At 43.4% G+C, this 25,448-nt stretch overlaps 1 protein-coding gene across 6 annotated transcripts in view; it reads left to right on the forward strand.

Annotated features, from left to right (window-relative positions):
* lypd6 (LY6/PLAUR domain containing 6) overlaps positions 1-25,448 on the forward strand; it is a 269,673-nt gene that overhangs the window by 199,714 nt on the left and 44,511 nt on the right. For 2 of the 6 annotated variants that reach the window (XM_078552535.1, XM_078552529.1), the window contains exon 3: positions 21,443-21,624. The exons of the other annotated variants lie outside the window; for them this stretch is intronic. In XM_078552535.1, the coding sequence (XP_078408661.1) occupies positions 21,507-21,624 (118 nt within the window). In that variant the 5' untranslated portion in view covers positions 21,443-21,506. The remainder of the gene's footprint in view (positions 1-21,442; positions 21,625-25,448) is intronic. 6 annotated transcript variants of the gene reach the window in all.

The raw sequence follows: 25,448 nt of genomic DNA on the forward strand, positions 1-25,448 counted from the left end.
TTTAATACAATCATGGGCTGATCACGGGCTTCAAATCCACTTTCCTGCCCACCCCCGTTGATTCCCTGAGACCAAAAATCTGTCTGTCTATCCCAGCCTTAAATGTATTCAATGATGGAGCATCCACAACCCTCTGAGGTAGAGAGTTCCAAAAATTCACAACCCTTTGAGTGAAGTAATTTCTCTTCATCTCAGTCTGAAATGATCAGCACCTTATCCTGAGACTGTGCCCTTGCATTATAGATTCCCTGACCAATGGAAACAATCTCTCAGCATCCATCCTGTCAAGCCCCCTCAGAATTTTGCAGGTTTCAATGAGGTCGCTTCTCACTCCTCTTAGCAGAATTATCCAATTAATCCCACTCCACTGCTGTTTCCCCTTAGCCCAGCGATTTATTTTTCGCTTTTCAAATATATACCCAATTCCCTTTTGAAAGTCATTGTTGAACCAATTGCAACCACGTATATAGGCAGTGCATTCCATATCAGAATAACTCATCTACCTCTGGTTCCTTGTTAATCATCTGGCTATCAGCTCTCTTGCCAATGGAAAAGGTATCTCCCTATCTACTCTTATCATATTGTGCCTTACTGAAACTTTAGGGCATCCCAAAGCTCTTTCTTTTGAAGTACAGTTGATGTATGGATAACTGTCATTCAAGAAACCTTTTTAGCTCTCTAATATCAGTTTACCCTTTCATTTCCTCTCCCAAGGGTTGATACAGAAGGGCTCATATGGAGCTCACAATTAATAGGATAACATATGTGTATTTTAAATCTCCACCATTTTTTTCCCCACTCGGTTTTCTGCCATTTTCCTCTACCTCACTTCCTGACCTCAACCAAGACTCAGAGATAGCGCACTTGCCTCTGAGTCAGAAGGTTGTATGTTCAAGTCCCGCATGCGAAGCTTGGGAACAAAACCTAGGCTGACACTCCAGTGCACTACTGAGGGAGTACTGCATTGTCTGAGGTGCTGTCATTTGAATATGTTAAACTGAGGCTCCATCTGCCCTTATAGTGAATGTAAAAGATCCCATGGCATTATTTTAAACATGTACGAGGGATTTCTGCAAAGCGTAAGGGCCAATATTTATCCCTTGAATAACATCACTAAAAACAGAAATAAAAACAAAAAAAATGCTGGAAATGCTCAGCAGGTCAGGCAGCATCTGTGAAGAGAAACAGAGTTAACATTTCTGAAAGGTCATTTTGATCTGGAAGGATTTCCAACATCCACAGTATTTTGCTTTTGTGTCACGAGAAACAGATTATCTAGCCATTATAATAATGTTATTTGTGGGATCCAGCTGTGCACTAATTAGCTGCCAGGTTTCCTATATTGCAACAGTGATGACACTTCAGAAGTACTTCATTGACCATAAAGCACTTTGGGACGTTCTGAGGTTGTAAAAGGTATGAAAGATAAGCCTTTCTCCTTTATAAGGCACTGGGCAGAATTTTAACCTCGGCAGGCGGGCTTGGTGCGGGCAGGTGGGGTCCTGACCGCTGCCTGTGATCAAGGCCAGAATTTCGCGCTGACAGGCCAATTAAAGCCCACCCAGCGTGAAACGCGAGCGGCAGCACTCAGCGCTGCCTGTGTGGGGGTGGGGAGGGGGGGAATGAGGGCGAACGGGGCGAGCATGAACTTCACGCATGCACGTGAGCGTGCGCTTGAGAATCTCTGAGGCACAGAGCTGCCTCAGGGAGATGAAGAGTTTTTTTTTAAAAATGAAGATTTGAAAAACGTTATAGAACATGTCCCCTCATGTGACTCTGCCCCATGAGTAGGGACATGTAATAAGTGAAATTTAAAAAGTTTTATTTTATTTTTGTTTGATGTTGGAAACCTCATTCTGCCCGTGGATGAGGTTTCCAAAAAAATGCAAAGGCCGCTTGGCCTTTTCACCTGCCCGCCCACTGTAAGGTTGGACAAACAGCAAAAAATTTAAGTGAATTGATATTTTAATCGTCTTAACAGGCCTTTTAATTGTTGGCGTGTACGCTGCCGATTCCCGCACGCGCCCGCCGACAACTATTGCGCAACTGCGTGTTGACGTCGGAACGCTCGCCCAACATCAACACGCGTCATTTCACACTCGAGCGGGTGGGGCGTGCACCCGCCCACCAAGGTGAAAATTCTGCCCACTGATTTCTTAATAATGATTGGCACCTCCGTGTACTTTGCGGAATTAGACCTATGTGTGAGCTTTGACAGTGAGTAAGGAAGCTCATCAACTTGGGAATAGGCAATGCAATCACAGCTTAAACCTATCTAGTCCTTCATCTGACATTCAGTAAACACATTTCCAGCAAGAGTCAGTGGATGGCAATCAGGAATGGGAACACTGAGTAACTTCCCTTTACCTAACCCAGACATAGCAGCAAAGTGTGGTAACCCTATAACGGAGATAAACTAACAGAGCAAAAATTGGAAATTGAATCTCCTCTCTTGGACTGTCCACCTTGGCTACTCACTGAGCTATCAGACTTACAAGAAATCGCTTTTTTAACCATTAATCATCTTGGCTAATGTATGATATGTTTCTTTTCAATGTCAATGAGCATTTTAAGAATGGGCTAGCAGAGAGTGGAGAAATTGAAGGAAGAGTTATCGGATCCATTCTACACACTTTTCAGTCGTATCTGGGATGAGATCACTTAGCTGTACTACTTGGGAATGGTGCAAGAACTGGGGAAGAGTCAAAGAGAGGGAACAAAATTAATCCCATGCTAGTTGTAGTAAGGGTTAAAAAGACATTTTTACAACAGTAGAGTCAGTATCAGAGAAATCTTGCATGACAGATATATTGAATTATGAGCCCCCTCCCTGTGCCACTGTTTAGGGTTACAGCAGAGATGGTAGATTAATAATTAATGATAGTCAAAAGGATGGGTGATTTCTATACTAATGAGTAATCTGAAAACTCATTCTGTTTGACAACTAACAGCCCAAAATTAATTGGGACAGAACTTTTTGCCATTGTGCTGTGTATTCTGCAGACCATTGATGGGAGCTGACAGCTTCGGCCTGTAAATGTGAGGTAAGCTCCTTAAACTCTTCATTCTGATCTTTTCCCATGTTCAAGATAATTTTTCAAAACACAAAATGCTGCCTCTGTAAGCTTTTATAACCATGTGCTTCTTTTCAAAATGCATTATCTGTCTTACCCCATCCAAAAAAGATTTGTGGGGGTGTGGGGGGTGGTGGAGTGGTGGAATTTTTACGGCTTCCTGCTGGTGTATTTGCAGGTGGAGGGCAGGGAGACAAGTAAAATAAAACAGGTGGCTGTCCCTCCGGCTTCCCAACCATCCCCAAGCTGTCCTCTATGGGCAGGTAAAGAGCCAGACAGCCCACCAATCTTTAGACCTATTGAGGCCATTAAATGGCCAGTTAAGGGCCTCAGTCCTCCTCCTCCACAATAATACAAGCGGTTGGGAAAGAAGAATAAAGGGGGCTAGCTCACTACTTTTACAACTTGAGCTATGTTTGTAAGGAGGGGTTTACCTGCTTTGGGTGATCCCCTGTGTCCAATGGGGGCAACCTCCCAAAGATTGCAACCCATCCTTTGTGCCAACCCAGCGGCCTCCAAAAGCCAACTCCAAACCCCCCCCCTCAAATTCCCCCCTAGGCTCCCCAATCCATCCCTGCCCAAAAACGTACCCTTCAGTCCAGCATCCGTGGATCATCTTCTTGGGAGTGCCCTGTAGTGCCAGCAGCGGCCACTGCTATGTTTTGGCGCTGGTGGGACTAATCAGCTGCCGGCCAGTCAGGTTGGCTGGCAATTCTTGAGGGCAGGACTTCCTTTCCCTGAGGGGCAGAAGTCCCACTCTCGCCTTGTTAAAGCTGCTCTCAATGTATCATCGCTGCGGGTCAGCCCTTTTTAAAGTCAGTGGCCTCAAGACAAGTGTTCTACCAGAAGTGTTTTTTTGGAGGGAGTGGTGGTTGCAAGCAATACCCCGTAAAATCTGCTTAATATCACACTTAAGCAATGAGTACCTTTATTAATTTGTTTATATTCCACTTTTTAATGCTGCTCACTGCACCAATGATTTCATGAGGATATTCTTAACCCTTCACACCTCCATTGGTAATTAAAATACACAGGGTTGCTTCACTGCTGGAAAGCAGCCGGCCATGAGTAGCAATCAGGCTTCTGGATGGGCACCTACCCCACCTGACCAAAGCCGATAGGAGTTTGAAGATGTCATTGGGCACCGACTATAATTTTAAATTGGACCTGAGCTTTGATGGAAACCATAATCAGGAGAGGTGTCTCCTGGGTGGTCAAGTGACATTGTGCTTTCCATACAATTGCCCAAAGTCAAAATTACTCCCGGTAACACTCTCAGATTGAGTGCTGGGACTAAGGCCGATTAAGGTGGAGATCAGATTTCCTCTCTGCTCTGTGAAAGAAAATCACAAGCTTATTACACACAAGGCACAGAGAAAATCTTTGTCTGTGATTTCCTAATATGGTGGTCCCTCCATAGTGTTAAATAATAGTAAGAGTTAATAACCATAACCAAAGCAAGGCTACAATTACATGAACCAAATAGCCAGATAAATAGGACCAGGGGGTGTAAAGCAATTTGCTTCTGAAATTCTTCACTGTCAAGATGAAATGAAGTGCTGCAAAATGATTATAAAAGCTACAAACCGTGTAGTCTTTTCATCCGGCCAGTAGTGATAATACTAATAGTTTGATGTTTGGGATGGAGACTCAACAAAAAGGCGTGCACCTAGAAAGTTGTCAAGGTAGATCGTTTTTATTTTTTCGTTCATGGGATGTGGGCGTTGCTGGCTATGTCAGCATTTATTGCCCATCCCCAATTGCCCTTGACAAGGTGATGATGAGCCACCTTCTTGAACCACTGTAGGTACACCCACAGTGCTGTTAGAAAGGGAGTTCCAGAATTTTGACCCAGTGACAGTGAAGGAACGGCGATGTAGTTCCAAGTCAGGATGGTGTTAGCTTGGAGGGGAACTTGCAGGTGGAGGTGTTCCCAGGCATCTGCTGCCCTTGTCCTTTTCAGACGGTAGAGGTTGCAGATTTGGAAGGTGTTATTGAAGGAGCCTTGGTGAGTTGCTGAAGTGCATCTTGTAAATGGTACACACGGTGCCAGTGGCGGAGGGAGTGAATGTTTAAGTGGTGGATGGGGTGCCAATCAAGCTGGCCGCTTTGTCCTGGACGGTGTTGAGCTTCTTGAGTGTGTTGGAGAAGCATTCATCCAAACAAGTGGAGAGTTTTCTATCACACTCCTGACTTGTGCCTTGTAGATGGTGGACAGGCTTTCGGGAGTCAGGAGGTGAGTAACTTGCTCCAGAATTCCCAGCCTCTGATCTGCTGATTTATATGGCTGGTCCAGTTCAATTTCTGGTCAATGGTAACCCCCAGGATGTTGATAGCGGAGGATTCAGCAACAGTAATGCCATTGAATGTCAAGAGAGGAAGGTTAGATTCTCTGTCGTTGGAGTTGGTCATTGCCTGGCACTTGTGTGGCGCGAGTGTTACTTGCCACTTAACAGCCCAAGCTTGGATATTGTCCAGGTCTTGCTGCATATGAACATGGACTGTTTCAGTATCTGAGGAATCACAAATGGTGCTGAACATTGTGTAATCATCAGCGAATATGCCTTTTTCTGACCATATGGTGGAGGGAAAATCATTGATGAAGCAGCTGAAGATGTTTGGGCCTAGGACACTACCCTGAGGAACTCCTGCAGTGATGTCCTGGAGCTGAGATGATTTGACCTCCAACAATCTCAACTATCTTCCTTTGAGCTAGGTATGAATTCAACCAGCAGAGAATTTTCCCCCTGACTCCCATTGACTCCCGTTTTGCTAGGGCTCCTTGATGCCACACTTGGGTAAAATGAGGCCTCGATGTCAAGGGCAGCCACTCTCGCCTCAACTCTGGAGTTCAGCTCCTTTGTGCATGTTTGGACCAAGGCTGTAATGAGGTCAGGAGCTCAGTGGCCCTGGTGGAACCCAAACTGAGCTTCCGTGAGCAGGTTATTGCTGAGTAAGTGCCACTTGATAGCACTGTCGACACCCCGTTCCATCAGTTTACTGGTGATCGAGAGTAGACTGATGGAGCGGTAATTGGCCGGTATGGATTTGTCCTGCTTTTTTTGTATAGGACTAATTGGGCAATTTTCCACGTTGCCAGGTAGATTCCAGTGTTGTAGCTGTACCGGAACAGCTTGGCTAGGGACACAGCAATTTCTGGGGCACGAGTCTTTAGCACTATTGCCGCAATGTTGTCAGGGCCCATAGCCTTTGCAATATCCAGTGCCCTCAGCCATTCTTTCTAGCCTTGCACCCAGGTGGACTGAATTGTCTCCGCACAGCGATTCCAACTATGTCAGGCAGGGAGAAGTGCTTGCCTGTGAAGGAAGCATCTGATTCGTTGTCTATTTACAGGGCTGAATGAACAAATAAACAATCACCAATGGGAGATCAGGGTGACCAGAGAAAGCCCAGCATTAGTGAAACAGAGTATATTCACAGAAGCAGCCAGCTCGATTGAATTCATGGGTACGCTGGAAAGCAACAATGAGGTTTTTTGAAATCAATTCATGGGGTTAGGGCAGGCTAGGTGTGTTCTGGGTATTAAGAAGAGCAAATGTAATACCACAAGATAGTTTTGAATAAAGGAAGTCATTCCTGATTTTGATCCTAAATTTGTCTTTTACTCATTCAAACCCAAGTCATCTTGTCCTTTTTGTCTCTCTTCAATTTGATGTAATTTGCTAGATTAATATTTTTTCATATTCTTTATTATACATCTCAATAGATCTTTCTTGGCCACTTCCATTCAAAGCTGAGGATTTAAATACTTCTCCAGTTTCTGCTCATAATTTACATTTCTGACACTTTCTTCCAACGTCATGAAATATTTCTGAAAACTGGCATTTTCAACAATAACTATAGTCAATTATGTTGATGTTTGCTCTGGAATTCTTGCCCTAAACCGGTCTGCCTCTCCACATTCTTCTCCTCCATTGGAACCCTTTTTAAAAAGCCACATCTTTTGACCAAGCATTTGGTCGCTCTTCCTAATTACTTATCTCTTCTCTCGGCAATCAATTTTGGCTGATCGTACGTTTTGTGATGTGCCTTGGGACACATTAGCAACAAATTATATTTAAATAGTGGCTTTAATATATAATTTAAAACTGGAATAAGAACAGCAATAATGGAGACTAATTCAAGCGCTTAACGCAGCAACGGACAGGGTACAGACTGTATCCAATCAGCCCGTGCTTGCAAAACTCAAAACACACTGTCCAACATTAGATGTGATTCCATGATTAGACAACATTTGCTAAATAATCCTCAATGTGCTAAGAATAACGCTGCAACCAATTTAAGATTGTCAGTCGGACTCCCAGTGTGGCGCATTTGCGTGCACTGGAAGCTACATAAATTAATACACAGGACCCTGTTCTTTGCAGACAGAATGAACATGTACATTGTGCCTGTTTCAGCTAAACAAAATAAATGACTGCCATTCGCTTCCTCAGGGTAATGCCTTGACCAATCAGGGTCAAGCTGCCCGGTTTAAACTTCAAACAATGCTTGGCAGTTAACTGTTAGTCGCCATCACTTGTGCATTCTCCATGGCAATGCCACTTGCCAACCAATCAGCTCTCTTCACATATAGTATAAATTGTTGTTTTCCCCTTATGTTGGTATTTTTGCAAGTGTCCTGATGACTGCAAGATGAAAAGCTTAGACCTGTCTCCTTTTAAAGCAATACAAAAGTAGAATTACTCAATATATGATATAAAATGTTTCTGACTGAAGTTCTGAACAACAAAAAAAAATATATAAGCGATAATTACCTTATGCACAAATTCAACTTTTGTAAATTAAATGGAGTCTGGATGGAGCAGATAGAGAAAAATGTTCCCACTGGTGGAAGGATCGAGAACAATAGGGCACAGATTTAAGGTACTTGGCAAAAGAAGCAATGGAAACATCTTTTTCACACAGCAAGTGGTTAGTATCTGGAGTGCGCTGCCTGAGTGTGTGGTGGAGGCAGGCTCAATTAAGCCACTGAAGAAGGAATTGGATTGTTATCTGAAAAGGAAGAATGTGCAGGGTTATAGGGAGAAGGCAGAGGAATGGCACTAGACGAATTACTCATTCGGAAAGCCAGCACAGACACAACGGGCCAAATAGCCTCCTTCTGTGCTGTAATAATTCCGCGAAACATGCTTGTTATTTTAAGTTTAACACAAGCTTTGATGTAATACTCTGTCATCTTTTGAAGAGATAAGGTAAACCCAGTAGCTAAAAGCAATTACTTGACAGGGTTTGCTGTTTGTTTCCTTGGCATGTTTTCAAACGTTTATCTAGACCTCCAGGCAAAGATATACTTTCTGAGGTATGGCAGGTTGGGCCTCACCCATCAGGATGATTTAAGGTGCGAAAACCAAAATAATCTGAAATAAATAGGCTAGGAACTACTCAAAAATGTAACAACAGTTTTTGTTGGCATTGTGTAGTAATAAATCATCTGATATTTTGCAATGTCATTTTTTATGATTGTAATTTCTGAATAGTCCTTTCACAGACTGTTTGTTTGAAATACTTTTTGTAATAATAAAAGAATATATGCATACGATTTGAGCCTGTTACTTGTGACAAAGCATACTATAAAACGCGCCTTTCCCCTCAGTAATTAATTCAGCGATGTGACAATAGGTTGATAATTTCAATAATAATGTAGTATCACCCTGAGATTGGAATTTCAGTTGCTTAAAAAAGATAGGTAATACCTTGAGAGCCCACAGGCTCCTTGTTTATGTGTGTTTTTAAGGAGCATTTTTGTGAGGATGTACTGCTCTATCGTTTTCAAAATCAAATAAAGATGTGGAAGGGTGGGATCCTTATTTGACTTACTTAGGATGGTATTGAGTAATTCGTGTACATACTTGTCATGTAGTGCACCAGAGAACACCATGAATGCCTAGTAACATTAGATATGCCTGCCTGGTTGCTTTGAAATGGTAATGTTAGCAAAGCAGGTACCTCAGGGAGCCCATAATTCCTACACCCAGCCTAAGTAACCTGAATATGGCTGTCTCATGGTAAATTATTGTTATTAGTGATCAGGAGGAGGGCATGCCAGGATTTAAATTTATCTGATAGCACTACTTGAAAACACAAATCGCATTCTATTTTGCCTTACCCCTGATTGGAGAATGCTGAATGACATACCGCATCCTGTGCTGTGTGTACATGATATGCTATCCTTGATCGACCAAAACCTCCTTAAGGGAAATGATTGCTTATTAATAACAGTATTATCTGGATAAGACAGAGTTTTCTACGCTCCTGATATTGATTTTTTTTTTCAATGCTTGGAAGCAGACGTCAGAATTGGGTTTTTGTCCTTGTCTATTTTGCTCAGGAAAATACTATGAAGGTGTGAAATAATATACCTATTGATGGTCTCAGGTATTAAAACTCCTTTTGTTATTATTACATTTCAGTGGCTTTCCTGCATTTCCTGAAACAAGGAGTAGAGGAGAGAAATTTCAATGTTGTGACTGGGGGCAGGGAATGGATCCCAGTGGAGTGTTTAAGCCTCAGTTTGTGTCATTGAGAGCAATTTTAACTTTACCCTCCCTGCAAAACTAGGTGAGTGGGAAATGAATTACCCTCAGGAATGCCACTCAAATCCCCACTGATCACCTTCTCTCCCCTCTGGCTTCTTCAGACAGCCAAGCCACCCTCCCAGTCCTGGCAGCATAGGTTAAGTATGGAGATTGTGCTGTGGTGATGTTGTTTGGCCCCAGCTAAGATTTTACCTTGACTTGAATGAATAAGGTGCTGCAACTTTCCTGTCAGGCTGAAGAGAGCTGGGATCTTCGAGGGAAATGAGAAGGCCCAAACTGTTCCGTGTTTTACCTTCCATTGTGTGGTCACAGGGAGAGGAAGAGTGCTCCACTGGGCCCCAGAATGAAAGCCGGAGCGTCTCCTGCCCGACTGCCACCTCCCCTTTTGCCAGATGTAATGGTGCTAAGATCTCGCACTTTATTTTTATGAAACACACACACACACACGTGTGTATACTTTCATGCCTAATACCTAAAATTTTAATATAAAAGCAAAAACTGCGGGTGCTGGAAATCCAAAACACAAACAAAAAACCTGGAAAAACTCAGCAGGTCTGACAGCATCTGCGGAGAGGAACACAGTTAACGTTTTGAGTCCGAATGACCCTTCAACAGAACTAAGGAAAAATAGAAGAGAGGTGAAATATAAGCTGGTTTAAGGGGGGAGTGGGACAAGTAGAGCTGGATAGAGGGCCAGTGATAGGTGGAGATAACCAAAAGATGTCATAGACAAAAGGACAAAGAGGTTTTGAAGGTGGTGATATTATCTAAGGAATGTGCTAATTAAGGGTAGAAAGCAAGACGAGCAAGGTACAGATAGCTCTAGTGGGGGTGGGGTGGGGTGAAGGAATCAAAAAAGGCTAAAAGGTAGAGATAAAACAATGGATGGAAATACATTTAAAAATAATGGAAATAGGTGGGAAAAGAAAAATCTATATAAATTATTGGAAAAAAAAAGGGGGGGGATCGGAAAGGGGGTGGGGATGGAGGAGAGAGTTCATGATCTAAAATTGTTGAACTCAATATTCAATCCGGAAGGCTGTAAAGTGCCTAGTCGGAAGATGAGGTGCTGTTCCTCCAGTTTGCGTTGAGCTTCACTGGAACATTGCAGCAGGCCAAGGACGGACATGTGGGCATGAGAGCAGGGTGGAGTGTTGAAATGGCAAGCGACAGGGAGGTCTGGGTAGTGCTTATGGACAGACCGAAGGTGTTCTGCAAAGCGGTCATCCAGTCTGCGTTTGGTCTCTCCAATGTAGAGGAAACCGTATTGGGAGCAACGAATGCAATAGACTAAATTGAGGGAAGTGCAAGTGAAATGCTGCTTCACTTGAAAGGAGTGTTTGGGCCCTTGGAGGGTGAAGAGAGGGGAAGTAAAGGGGCAGGTGTTGCACCTTCTGCGGTTGCATGGGAAGGTGCCGTGGGAGGGTGTTGAGGTGTAGGGGGTGATGGAGGAGTGGACCAGGGTGTCACGGAGGGAACGATCCCTGCGGAATGCCGCCAGGGGGTTGAAGGGAAGATGTGTTTGGTAGTGGCATCATGCTGGAGTTGGCGGAAATGGCGGAGGATGATCCTTTGAATGCGGAGGCTGGTGGGGTGATAAGTGAGGACAAGGGGGACCCTATCATGTTTCTGGGAGGGAGAGGAAGGTGTGAGGGCGGATGCACGGGAGATGGGTCGGACACGGTTAAGGGCCCTGTCAACCACCGTGGGTGGAAAACCTCGGTTAAGGAAGAAGGAAGACATGTCAGAGGAACTGTTTTTGAAAGTGGCATCATCAGAACAGATGCGACGGAGGCGATGGAAATGAGAGAATGGGATGGAGTCCTCACAAGAAGTGTGGTGTGAGGCGCTGTAGTCAAAGTAGCTGTGGGAGTCAGTAGGCTTGTAGTGGATATTGGTGGACAGTCTATCACCAGAAATTGAGACAGAGGTCAAGGAAGGGAAGGGAAGTGTCAGAGATGGACCATGTGAAAGTGATGGAGGGGTGGAAATTGGAAGCAAAATTAATACATTTTTCCAGGTCCAGACAAGAGCATGAAGCAGCACCGAAGTAATCTTCGATGTACCGGAGAAAAACAGGACAATATCCTTTTAAAATGACTGAAGCCATGCCTGGCTCCGATCATCGAAGAGTAGGAGCTAATCTGACAGTATTTGTGCCACGTTATCTCTGAAGAGACACTGTGGGCTGCACAGACTAAATTCAAAGGGAATTATACAAAACATTTCATAAGCCAGGCCTGGCCACCGGTGTCGACAAGTCTGCTAGGACAAAGAACCCTGCAATCTTCCTTTCAAATTCTTAATGGCTGGTTAACAATCTCAGGAACTCAGACAAAGGAACCTTTGTCAAAGCCAAAGTAGAGAGGTGGGAGTCATGTGACATGACCACCCCTCACTTCCCCCCTGCCCCAACAGCTGGGAGAACCAATTATATTGTCTTGCTGTACTGCAAATCAGCCTGCCACCTTCCATCTACCAAGCAACACCAAGGAAAAGGGCACAAAAGCACCAAACCTCTGTCCAGGTTTGAATGCCTGCATTGCATCTATATTGTTTCTACTGGGATTTCTGAACTTCTATACCATCACCTATAAGACTAATTAATCTCTGTGTAGTAGTCACTTCTACTGGAAAAGTGAATTATCTAGCATCGGTTTTTCATCCTGCTAGCCTCTGTGAAGGAATACTTTGGACTTTGGACTAATTGGATTTTGATTCTAGACTCTGGACTCACATGAAACAATAATTCTTTGATCTATGGTCTTTGCCCTGTAAATCTTTCTTTCTCTAACCCTCATTTATTGTAGGAATGCACTGGTGGCTACATAGCAACACCCCCTCCTGTGTTTTGAGTATGTGCGAATAAACTAACCCTCTGAGTTCATCCTATCTGGAGTTTGCTGTGAGGTTATTAATGGAAATTGCATCACACCAAAACTGATGGGTTGATAAATACGCCACCGCTTATAAAGGGGGAAATCAAAATCCAAACACCTTTTCTGTTTATGGATGGGTGGTGAGAGGAGAAATCAGGGCTGTTTAACTTAAACTCCCTCCTGTCCATAACATAGACTATTCTGAAACCATCTTCCCCACATTTAATTTCATGCTGGCAGGTCGCCAGGAGCCGCCTGATTTTCCAAAGGTCACTGCTACTTTCTCCCATGGAATTGGTGGTGATTTAACAAGATCTGGGAATAAAAATGAACCAGGCCTTTTTCTGCTGTAGCAGCTGAGTTTCTATATTGCCCTGCCACCCACATGCCCAAAACCTGCTCAAAACTAAAATCTAGGCCACTGTTTTGTTCATTTTAAAACTGCTTGGGTGTTGTGAAAAATATCAGCACCTCACGAATACATGTTCTGCCCTTCTCTCCTGAACATGTTGCTTATTGGGACAGTTTAATGCGTGCCATTAGCCTTTATCAAATGGTCTTTCATTATGCATGAGGCAGGGCTGTACAAGCTTTTTTTAGTTGTGAGGGATCATCACAGTTGAGTCTGACTGTTATGACACAGTCAATGGTAAAGGCTGAGTTGTTCAAATCCCAGAGGAAACTTGAAACTTTAAACGACTGTCATAACCCATTTTTGCAATTTGTATGATTCAAGATGCAGGCTTTGAATTCAGTAGTAATAAGACCACCGAGTCACAAGAGGTTTTTTATAAAACTAAATTAAACATTTATAAATACAAAGACTATAAACACATACATGCATCAACAAAATTACTACTATAATAACAACAAAAATCCCCTAATTAATCTGACTCTTAGTTACACCCTCAGTAAGACAACAATAAATCTCATAGATTTAAATATCCAGAGCACACCTTGGACAGTCACATTCAAACTGAGTTTCTTTCAACTCTGGGTCCTTGCAGACAGATTTGAGGTTTACGAGCTGGAGGTTTCTCACACTTGTTGAATCTTAAAATGCCTCTACCTTACACACAATCTCCTTTCTCCTTTATATGTATTTTTCTCTTTGAACGTAAATTTTCCATTGTATCACTAGGCTTTTAACTTTATCTCTTCTCACAATAACACCCATTCATCCCACCAATTTAATAGGAAGCTGAAAAAATAAACACATTGCTGGGCGTCTTCTAGCTAGGCGTAAGATCTCCCCCACAGTCTTGAATGGTTTCTTTTAACAAATGCAAATTTACACTTTCCCTTCGACCCTCCTTACGTTTACCTAATTAACATCACTAAACTCTAAACTACTGTACATCAAAGCACCCAGACTAGCTGGCTTTAATCCAATTAAGACACACACAGACACACATGGGCCTGCATTTTTCAGGTGGCGGGCGGGCTCAGCGGGAGTGAGTGGGGGCGGGCGCAGAGCTGATCGCTGCCCACAATCGGCTCCGTGCTGCCATTTTACATGAGTGGGCCAATTAAGGCCCGTCCAGGGTAAGATGCGAACGGTAGCGCTCAGCACTACCAGTGCAGGTGGGGGGAGGAGAGAGAGTTGGGGCCAGCGCTCTTTCGCGCGTGCTACCGAAAATATTAAATACATGGAGTAAAAACTTATTTAAATGTGTCCCCTCATGTGACTACATGAGATGGGACATGTTTTTATGTGTAGGAAATTTTTTAAATTAATAAAAGCCTTAGGAAACCTCATCCTGTTCGCTGATGAGGTTTCCTTAATTGCCTGCCCTCCAGCCTTAAGGTTGGTCAGGCAGCATTAACAATTAGCTTAATCACTTCCTTAATGACCTTAATAGGCCATTTACCTGCTGGCGGGCGTGCAGCCAACTCCGGTGCATGCCCGCTGAATGAAACATCGCGAGACAGCTCGATAACATTGGGACACACGCCCGATGTCATCGCGCCTCATTTTACGTGTTGGGCCCGCCCCCGCATGCTGACTGAAAAATCCTGCCCATTGACACAGAGTCGTTTCAAGTTTCCTCTGGGATTTGAATTTTCAATAACATTATTATATCTTCTTGACACCGACCCTGCCTTCTTGTACACATAGGGGGCGGAGTTTTACAGCCCTGTTGTGGTGGGGGTGGAGCTGGAAAATATGGCGAGCCGTTCAGAAGTCCAATGACTTTGGCGGGACTGGAAAATCCCGCTGGCGGGAGGGATTGTAAAATTCCGCCCATACTTTCCAACACACTCACTCTAAATAGTTTACAGGAGTGGAAACCATGGCTGACTTTGGTTTTATTATCCTCCCTCTTAGCCTATCCTCATTATTTCAATGGGAGCAGGTTTTACATTAAGTGAGTGCCTCAGAACTCCTCTTGAGGTAATTTGCACACTTTGAAAAGTGGCTTTGTTGTCTTAGTTGCTGATGTGTCATTCGCTTTAATTGCCTTCATACATAAACATCCAGAAAATGACCCAAATGCATGTATGGAACAGTTTGGTTTAATGAGACTTTGCTGGTGCTTTCTCACGTTCTATTCTAATTTAGTTGACCCTTGTAGCAAAAGAATAACTCGATATATTTCTGAATCTATTAGCAATTAACTTGGGTTCCCAATAAGTGAAGACCTGGCAGGTTCCCAAGGACATTGAGGTGTACTTTGAGGGGGAGGGGAGACTGTTTAGCACATCAAGTGATGCATCATGGATAACTGTGATCAGAGGGATTTTGTTCCATCGCTTTCAGGAGGCGAGGAGAAAATACCCCCACTTTTTCCTGAAGTTGGTCACAGCTTTATTTTTTTCTCCTCTTTGGCCTCTTCCCAGGAATTAGTGTCACTCACGATTTGGGTGGATGGTACAGAAGATTTCACTGTCTTAAGGGATGTTCTCTCCTCGGCTTTCCTTCTGTGTTTAGGGTTAATTTTCCAGCTCTGCATCCCGGCCGGCAGGGTGGCGCATATCAGACCACATTCAGCTGGCAGCTGTGCATGACTTCCCAGACATGCATTGAAATGGTCAGAAAACCCTGTGCAGCCGTAAGCCCAAATTTCTGCTTCAAGCAGCCAACCTCATTGGCAAGAGTGCAAAGCTGAAAATAAAATTGCTGCTGGAGGTTAAAACAGGTTAACTGCTTGACAGCCTTAACAAGGATGGAGCAGGGTATGGTCACAAACTGCACTGTAAACAGGAGCAAACTAGGCATTCCTGAAAATACCAATATATAAGAAATTCATCTTATGTCATTGACAAACACTAAATACATATTGTAAACGATTTGGACTTTTCAAAATACTGTTATTTCAGTACTGTTGTCAGCTATTGTTGTAGCAGCAAAATTTTGAAATGTCCGAATGGTTTATGATATGCATTTTGTTTGACAGGAGAACAAAGTCATGTCAGCCAAATAAGTCTGAACACGAAACCAACACAGGTTCTGTTCCAGTTGATAATATTGTTGGCTGCAAGCCATTTCTCAGTCACTCCCAGCCACAGGGAATTCCAGGTCCAAGCACAACATTGCCATAAAAAATACTTATCCAAGCTAATTTCTCACTCCAGACAATATCTATCGGGAGACCACTGCACCATATTTACATTTGGTTTAACAATGTGGCTGTGAATTGGTGCTACCACACACCTTATCTCCTGAACCTGAACTCTTGCTTTTTCTCTGCACACTGTGGGAACAAAAACGCTCCTTTGTGCTATCACAGAATCAAGTTCTGGTTGTTCTAAGGTCGTATTTTAGAGTTATATTGTGTGTTTTTCAACCTTATTACATGATGTGCAAAGAAAGAGTTCCTTGTAGTCACCAGCAGTTACGCTTTAATAAAATAATGGTTATTAACCGTTTTATGTGAATGCCATCATGTACCAAGAATATGGAACACAGTTGCCAAAGAGATCTGCATTGTCAGCGCACGTTACAACAAAAACTATTCAAATACAGTATTTAAACAGTGAACACATCAAACAACAACACATCATCAGTGATTCTAAGATTTCAATCTCACCTTTAGTTTCAATAATAAACTTCTGAAACTTTTCCATGGCTTTTACATTATGTGAACAGCTCTATTAGAAGACAATTGTTTAATAACCCCTTAGCTCTCTATGTAATCATCCCCTAGTACCTGTCATTTTCCATATAATTACCTTCAGATATACATTATTCTTTATGCTGTCACTGCAGGCTATCTCCATACAATCCATATTCTCCATACAATTGCACCAGGCATCCATTATTCTGCATCCAATCAGCGTCATTATTCTTTGTGTAGTACCAATTTTGTTTTCAATCCAATTAATGATGTTTAGAGGAGCATTTCCTCTACGCTTTAGGTTAACAAACTTGGATGAAGAGTGCATTCACTACATTGCTCCATCTGACATTGTCATTGTTCATCTTTCACTGCTGAAGAAAACAGCTGGAATGTCCATCTCATTTTCCTGTAGTTCTTGGGTGATTGAGACCTATTTTTGTTTGTAATGAAGGCCCACAGATTGAACAGTATCCTGGATTCACCTGGTTGGGAATTTTGATTTTTCAAGTGAAACAATCCTCAACTGGTGTTTATGTTCAGCATCAGCAATGTGATGGGCCTCATAGTAGGAAGTTTTTCGATGTGCTTTCTTACCTTATGCAAGTTGTTCCCACTCATGATGTCTATGCTTCAGAGTTGCTTTAATCAATAGTTCTATTGCTTTGACTGACATCCATAGAATTGCTTCCCTGTTGACAATGCGCCATAAAAGGTCATCTTTGGGACTCACTATCAGACATTGCACCACATGACTTGACCACCTGTGCCTTATTGATCACACCATCTTTGCTTGGCATATGTTTTCTTAAGAACATCGATATCTGGAATCTTGTCTTGCCAAAGCAAAATTCTGCAGATTTTGGAAATCTGGAATGAAAACAGAAAATGCTGGAAAGGCCTAACGGGTCTGACATCATCTGTGGAGGGAGAAACAGAGATAACGTTTCAGATTGGTGTTCTGATGAGAGATCCACGACCTAAAACATTAACTCTGTTTCTCTCTCTGCTGAGCATTTCCTCTTCCATTTGCCTTGCCATCTGATCTTGAGTAGTTGTCTGAGGGTTTAGCTGAAAAGTGATTCCGTTTCTTTAATGTGACGTGAATATGTTGCCCAGGTTTCACAGGCATAAAGCAGGGTCATCAGAACAGCCACAGTCTACTTCATGCTTGCTCTATAGGGCAGATTTCCGACAGCCAGCAGCAACACAGAAGTAATGGCCGGGATTTTCCGGCCTCGCCACAGTGGGTTCCTCCATGGTGGATGTAGCAAGCCGTTCAGACGTCTGTTGACTTTGGCGGCACTGGAAGATCCCGCTGGCCGGAGGGTTTGGAAAATTACGGCCAATGAATCTGTGTACATGATTGCAGCTTCTATCACAAATCTTCCCTCATCTCTGTGAAGCTCTGTATTAAAGGAAGAAGACAACTTGAATGTTCATGATTTCAGAATTTTCCCACAGCGATTTACAGCCAGTGAAGTACTTTTGTAGTATGATCACTGTTCATAATGTAGGATATATAATGCCAATTTGCATACAGTGAGGCTGCAAAAGGCAGCAATGAAACCAATGATGAGATCACTTTTTTTTTTAAAGGTATTGGTTGAGGAAGAGATGTTGGCCAGGACGTCAGGAGATCTCCCCTGCTCTCCTTCAGATTGTATCATGGGAACTTTTACACCCCCCTGAGATGGCATTCAGGGCCTTAATTTAAGGTCTCATTGAAAAATGGCATGTGCAACAGAGCTGCACTGCCTGAAGTGCCAGCATAGAATATGAGCTCAAATTTCTGAAGCAGCTTAAACCATGACCTTCTGATTCAGAATAACTACGTTGCTCCACTCTACAGGCAGATGTCCATTCTCAGCTTACTTCTGGCCAAAACAAATAGGCTGCAATTTAGGAGAGAGAAACATTCCTTGGGTTGGTACAAGCACTGTATCTGCTTTAACTCTTTGAGTCAACCAAATAAACTAAATTAACAAAATGAGGGATAAAGTAAACACAGCCTCTAAATTAGGGTAGCTGTAAAACCAAAGACAAAGTTTAAAGGAAACTCACAAACATCAAACCAAAATGTGATTAAGAGGGTCCATAAAGCACCCCAGTCCCCGCGGTGTCCACTGGGCATGGAAGGCCTCGACGGTGCCGGCGGACACCGCGTCCTCCCTCTCCAGGGACACCCGGGTGCGAATGTAGCCACGGAAGAGGGGCAGACACTCGGGTCGGACGACCCCCTCGATCACCCCCCTGGGCCTGTTAATGGCTAACTTGGCCAGGCCCAGGAGCAGGTTCACGAGGAGGTCCTCCTCCCTCCCGGCCCCCCTCTGCACCGGGTTTCCGTGCTTTACTTATATAGCATGGCTGTGCTGAGGTGAATCAGGAGGGGTCAGGGGTTGGCGGAATGGAAGACAATTGGGATGGGGTGAGCAGTGGATGACCGTGTGCCCCAGCTTTAATGAGGAACCAGGTGAAACACCCCTGTTCCTCTTGGCTCTATGTTAAGCTTTTTTCTAAAAAAAAAATAGCTCTTTGTTGGCAGTCTCCAATGGTCCTCTTTAAGGATGATTGGTTAGGCCTCATGTAGATCAGGTAAGCCTGAACACAGAAGGCCTGGCATTGGCTGCATTCAGGGCAAACCAGTTTCTTATATGGGCCCTAAAACTGGCATGTAAACCCATATTAGCATATTCAAGGTACCTAATCCCCTTTTAAGATAGTCACTAAGGACATCTTTACATTGCCAAAAACTATAAGGTATCAGACACATTTCCAAAGCTGCTTGGCCATGGGAAGTTGGCCCCTTAATTTGGACCTTCATCTATCTTATACCAAATGGGTGTAATAAGATACAACTTCACTCCTGGGATATCTGTCCATAAAACACTGGTGTTGTCACAAATTAATAGCAAATTGCATGTTCTAACACAGTCAGGAGTGTATAAAAGCCAATAAGAGGTATTTGGACTCAGTTGGAAATACTTTCGCCTCTGGGTCAGAAGGTTATAGGTTCAAGTCCCATACCAGAATCTTAATCACATAATCTAGATTGACACTCCAGTGCAGCACTGAGGGAGTGCCTCATTTTCAGTGATGCTATCTTTCAAATGAGATGTTAAATCCAGGCACCATCTGCCTTTCATGTGAATAATAAAGATCCCACGGCTCTATTCGAAGGAAAACAGGGAGTTTGCGTGGTGGCCCAGTCAATGTTCCTCAGTTGATGAAAACCATAATTTATTTAATTGCTGTGGCTGCAGGCTGCAGCATTAACCTAACAGCAGCCACAAGCACTCCAAAATAATTCATTACACAAGATGACTTGACCGTATAATAGATTGCAATGTAAATACCAAGTATTTCTTATTGCTCTTTTAATTGATTTTTCTAAATATAAGCAGCACCTTAGCTATATACCTGGCAAGTAATTACACCTGACATTTTGGTGAAGGTGTGCGAACAACTATAGAGGGGTGTTGTTCATTCTCTGTAACATTTTTATTTGATGTAGCTGTGCTGCTTGAGTTATTGGGTTTTCACACCTGTTACATTGTATGACGATATCGGCAAGTCCTAAAAGTCTTTTTGAAGAAAGTTTTCATTCTCCTTATTCAAATAATTGAATATTCATATCCACTCCTTATCAAATTTGGACACTACTGGCTAGGCTGTACAAATGGAAGTATGTGATCAGTGGATTTTCACCACACAAGGCTTTTTGTTTGAATAATAAATATTGACTTTAGAAACACTTGCAATAGTTTAAAGCAGGATGCATTGTTCGTTCCCGATATGTGCTGTAGTGCTTTCCTCTATCCCTTTTAGTAAGTGGTTGACAAACATAACACACCAAAGCAAAGCACACAGTCTAAGCTTTCCCTCTGACCTGCTGGTAATGTAATCTAACTGCAGACAGGAATGGAACGAATTATAGGGGTCAGTGGTGTGCCTGCATTAAGCCTTGCCCTGCTCACAAAGGGTTTTATAATTTGGGAGAATCGAGCTTTTATTAGGTGCACTGAGCTGGAAGGGAAAATATTTATAATAACGTTCTCCCCCATCAGGAAGCCGAAACCTTTTGTGTCCTCATCTGATGATGGTAAAGAAAACATGTCCCCACGTTAATCATCTCAGACAAATGAGCAATTGTATCCTTTGCTTCATGAATTTGTCAGTTAATTTTATGGGCATGGCGGCAAAGCAAAGGCCGCAGCGTTATAATAGTATAAGCCTGAAGCAGCGGTGGATGAGTAGCTGGGGAAAAGCATGCTGTGGTAGCTCACTGAGGCAAAGGTTCTGTTCGTAAAGGCTAAGTGGCTTTGACATTTTCATACCTCAACCAAAAAAATAGAAAATGTAACGAATCAAGTTACTCGAAACCGTACCCTGAGGAAAATCCTGGAAGAGACAGAGCTTTAGAGTTGACCGACAGTTTTTCAACAACTTTCTTTGTTGTTTAGCTGGCGAACCGTGCAGCTGTTTTAGACTTCTTCCCTTCTCCCCACAGCACCCCCCCACCAACCCCACAACCTGACTCGCCGTCTGCCCAACATCCCATCTGCCTTGCTTGACGTGCTGCCAAGGAAAGAGACGTCACTGGCAGAGTTGTCAGTCAATTGCCAAACAGAATCGGCTCGGTGGGTTTGATGTGTGGTTGAATGAAACTGAATCCTTTGTCCTGTGGCTAAAGCAGGGAATCCTCATCTGCTGTGAGACAAATGCCTTAAATATGATTTTTGGTGTCTGGGAGACAGACTGTGAAAACTGTAAACTTGTCCAAATACATCTCAAACTGCTGAGCAGTTCTTAACTAGCTGCCTTCCTACTATTTGGAGTTGCTCTCAGAAAACTTGCTGCTTTGTTTTTAGGTACTTTCTACCACGGAAGAAGGCATCTCATTGGATATCTGTATGCTCAAGCCCAAGAGCAGCAATGGAAGCCCGGCCTGCATCGGCCTGGGTCCTGCTGCTGAGTCTAATTACTGACTGTCTCAAGCTGGTCCAGCCTCGGGAGTTCACAGTGAAAGATATCATCTACCTCCATCCTTCAAGTAAGAAATGATGAGCAGAATTGCCTTTGTTTTTATCTTGTGACTAATCTTACAGGAGTTGGTGAATAACACAACTACACTTCGATTTTGAAGGCACAAGTTTTGCCCATTATATATATTTGATCGAGTAATTGTTATTTTCAGTGCCGCTTACTAACATCTCCAATATATGACTAGATTTAACTGCACTTGGTATGGGAAACATATGTACTGGGGTATAATTTTGAGTGTGTAATGACGAGCTTAGAGGTGCGTTAGCCTCGGTTAATTGTTTGCAGATAGCAAGGTGTTCTTGTTTATTTTAAACTTGCTTACAAGTCCTTGTTGTTTGGACAAGTTAAATTATTTAGTAGTTCATACTTTTAAGAGAGGAGCATGAGCTTTGCTACATTTGAAGTGCTCTTTCTGTTCAGCAGTCTTTGATTATATCATATTGATTATAGAACTGATCAAGTTTGTGTGTCAACTTAGCTTGGCTACTGAATTATGAGGTGAGAAGGGGACAGCAGCTTCCATTTAGGAAGATTGTAAGTGTTAAGCAGCTTTTTGAAGTCTTTTTAGCTGTTTCATTTTTCTATGTTCCACTGCTTTTTGAAAATTGTGCTCTTTTTACACTTTAGTTCTCCAGAAGTGGCAGCACTGTCCCACCTATATTCCCCAGCTCCAGCGATTCCTCACTTTAACATCCTAGTTGCATTCTTGAAAAGTGCAACTCTAAGCGAAGCGGCACTAAGCAAATCTGATTTATCCACAAGAATTGATGTATAAACTGGAGTTCCGTATTTTTGGACATTCCTCAAAAGAAAAAAAAAACATTTATGGGCAGAATCTTCAGGTCGGCAAGCGGGAGCGGGGCCTGCCCGCTAACACGCAAAATATCTTGCGGTGACGTTGGGCGTGCGTCGCGACATCACCGCACATCATTCAGATCTTCAGTTCGGTGGGCGCGCAGCCGACTCTGCTGTCAAAGACCTGTTGAGGCCATTTAAAAACTAATTAAATGAGCTGCCCGTCCAACCTTAAGGTTGGCGGGCAGGCGAAGAGCCCAGGCGGCCTTCGCATTTATCATGAAACCTCATCCACAGGCAGGACGAGGTTTCATGAAGGTTTTTAAAGCTTTTAATAAAAATTTTTAATAAAATTCATTGACATGTCCCAGCTCAGGTGACACTATCATATGAGGGGACACGTCTTAAAATTTTTTTTTTCCTTTATTAAAATTTTCCAAAATCAAAGTAATCTCCCCTGAGGCAGCTCTGTGCCTCGGAGATTTCTGTGCTCTTTTGCTCGCATGCGCGAAAGAGCACAGGGCCCCCAACTCAGCCTACTCCCTCCTGCCCGCACACGGAGCGCACAGCGCTTCCGGGTGCACGTCACGCTGGACAGGCCTTAATTGGCCGGCCCAAGTAAAATGGCGGCACACAGCCGATCGCGGGCGGTGATCAGCTACGCGCCCACCCGGGCACGCTCCCGTCCATCCCCTATAAATTGCATTACTGTACATTCCTAAATGCTATAACTTTAAAAATAAAATAAATTTATAAACATAAGAGAAATATAAGTGTAAATAATACAACACTCACCGCTGATGGTTGTGGAGCTTGTTCACTCAGCCGCCTGGTTTTGGAGTGACTGGGCTCCATTGGTGTTCCAACATCCTGCAGGCAGTGGAAGGCGTGCATCACTGGGCCTAGCCAGCTTGTAGGGATCCTTTACCAGCATGGATGACAAGTTTGAGCCAATAGCTGGTGGAGAGAGTTTTTCTGAAGGATGTGGATGGAGGAGAGCAGCCAGGGTGCCAAGGGATGTTTTAGCCGTATTTCCACATTATTGTTGATGGTCATGAATGTTGGAGGACAGAGGGGCAGCTGAGGGGAATGGAGGTGTTTGTGGCGGTGAGGAAACTGGCTTGCGGGGCAGGTGGTGTTATTGCATCGGTTAAAAAGTTTCTGTTTAACCGTTTTTCACGTTCTGACGGGCGTGATTGTGGGCTTAAATCTCCTGAGTTCTGTGTCGGACAGCCACTGGGGATGGCTCATTGGAAAGGGCTGACACTCCCATGTACTGCAACATTGCATCGATCGCAAAGGAATAAACTAAAATTACAAAGCAGCGCCCTGGTCGCCGGGCAGGGGTCTCTGGGGGTGAATTGGGAATGGAATGTCAGATCTCTTCCGGGTCAGTGGCAGGTGAAAGAACTTTGCGAGCTGCAGAGGACTATAGCAGTGTCTGCTACCTGCACCTAGGCCTAGCTGAGGGACAGCAGTGAGAGCAGAAACCACTTTCAGACTGATAAATGTTGTGCCACCACCAACCTGCTCTGTGCACCCATTGGTGGTAGCCTAACTGAAGGGACATTGAAAGGTGCCAGGGCCAACCTGGTCGGATGCCCGTTGGGAGACGTCTGAATCCATCAGGACAGACGGGGAACTCCATGGGAATTGCCAGCTCAGTTGTCAAGGTAAATCTCAGACCTTCAACCTGGATATACAGGCTATGAAACAAGAACTCTCTGGCAAATGATGTTATAACAAACATTGCAATGTTAGAAGTATACATGTTCCCTATTTGATGTTATAGTGGACAACATTGACTGAGTCAATGTTAAGTGAGGAATTACTGAATAAGCCAGCTGTTATCACCTGCTGCCACACTTGACCCCTTCAATTGGGCAGTTAATTCATCACTTGCCATTGGCAGCGTCTCTCGCGTCCTGTCTAATAGGAGATGTATTTCTTTCTGGAGTGACCAGACTTGTGAACTGTTCACCCGACCCAATCTCCTGACTGAGTAATAAAGGCACCTCCTAGTAAAATACACCCTTTGAGTTTAAAGAAGCACTTAGTAATGTGAGTCAATCTTGCGTTTGAATTTTGAAGGATAATGTCCTGTTAGAAACACTGAGTCATCCCATTCATTAAGTTATATGAAATGAGAAATAGTAAATCGATTGATTTGGTACCCTTTAAATATTAATCTAAATGCCTTATTTCATTTTCATTGCTACTGAAGAGATTTTTTTGAAAAAAATGTGAACTTTTCCTTTATGTTTTATAAATGTAGTTCAGGGCCGCCTGGGAAACATTTATGGAATGATAGGGTACAGCACAGAACCACCTGCGCTAGTTTTATTCGAAAAAGCTAGCCAATCCTACCCATTTCCCTGCCCTTTCCCCATAGCCCTGCAATTTTTTCCAATTCAGTTATTTATCCCATTACCTTTTGGGAAGTTACTATTAAATCTGCTTTCACCCCTTTGAGGGGGTACATTTCAAATCACCATAACTTGGCCTGTTAAAACAATTCTCATCTCCCCTCTGGTCCTTTTTTGTCAATTGGTTTGAATCTGTGCCCTCTGTTTATCATTCCTCCTGACAGCGGAAACAGTTTATCCCCATCTACGCAAACGAAACCCCCTCCAATTTTGAGATCAAATGCTATCCTTGGCTCAAATTTTCATGCAGGTTATTGCAGAGCTGAGCACCGTTGGCGAGTTTGGAGAGAACTTTTCTCCTTATTCATACATAGGAATTAGGAGCTCGAGTAGGCTATTCTGCCCCTCGAGCCTGCTCCGCCATTCAATAAGATCATGGCTGATCTGATTGTGGCCTAGACTCCACACTCGCGCCTACGCTTGATAACCTTTGACTCTCTTGTTAGTCCAGAATCTGTCTACCCCTCCGCTCCTCTCTGTTGAAGAGAGTTCCAAAGATGACCCTCTGAGAGAAAAAAATTCTCCTCATCTCCATCTTAAATGGGAGACCCCTTATTTTTAAACTGTCCCCTAGTCATGGCATCAGGGCATAAGCCACCTCTGACCAACA

Source organism: Cetorhinus maximus, chromosome 11 (genome assembly GCF_964194155.1).
Source record: "Cetorhinus maximus chromosome 11, sCetMax3.hap1.1, whole genome shotgun sequence".
In the NCBI taxonomy this organism is placed as follows: Eukaryota; Metazoa; Chordata; class Chondrichthyes; order Lamniformes; family Cetorhinidae; genus Cetorhinus; species Cetorhinus maximus.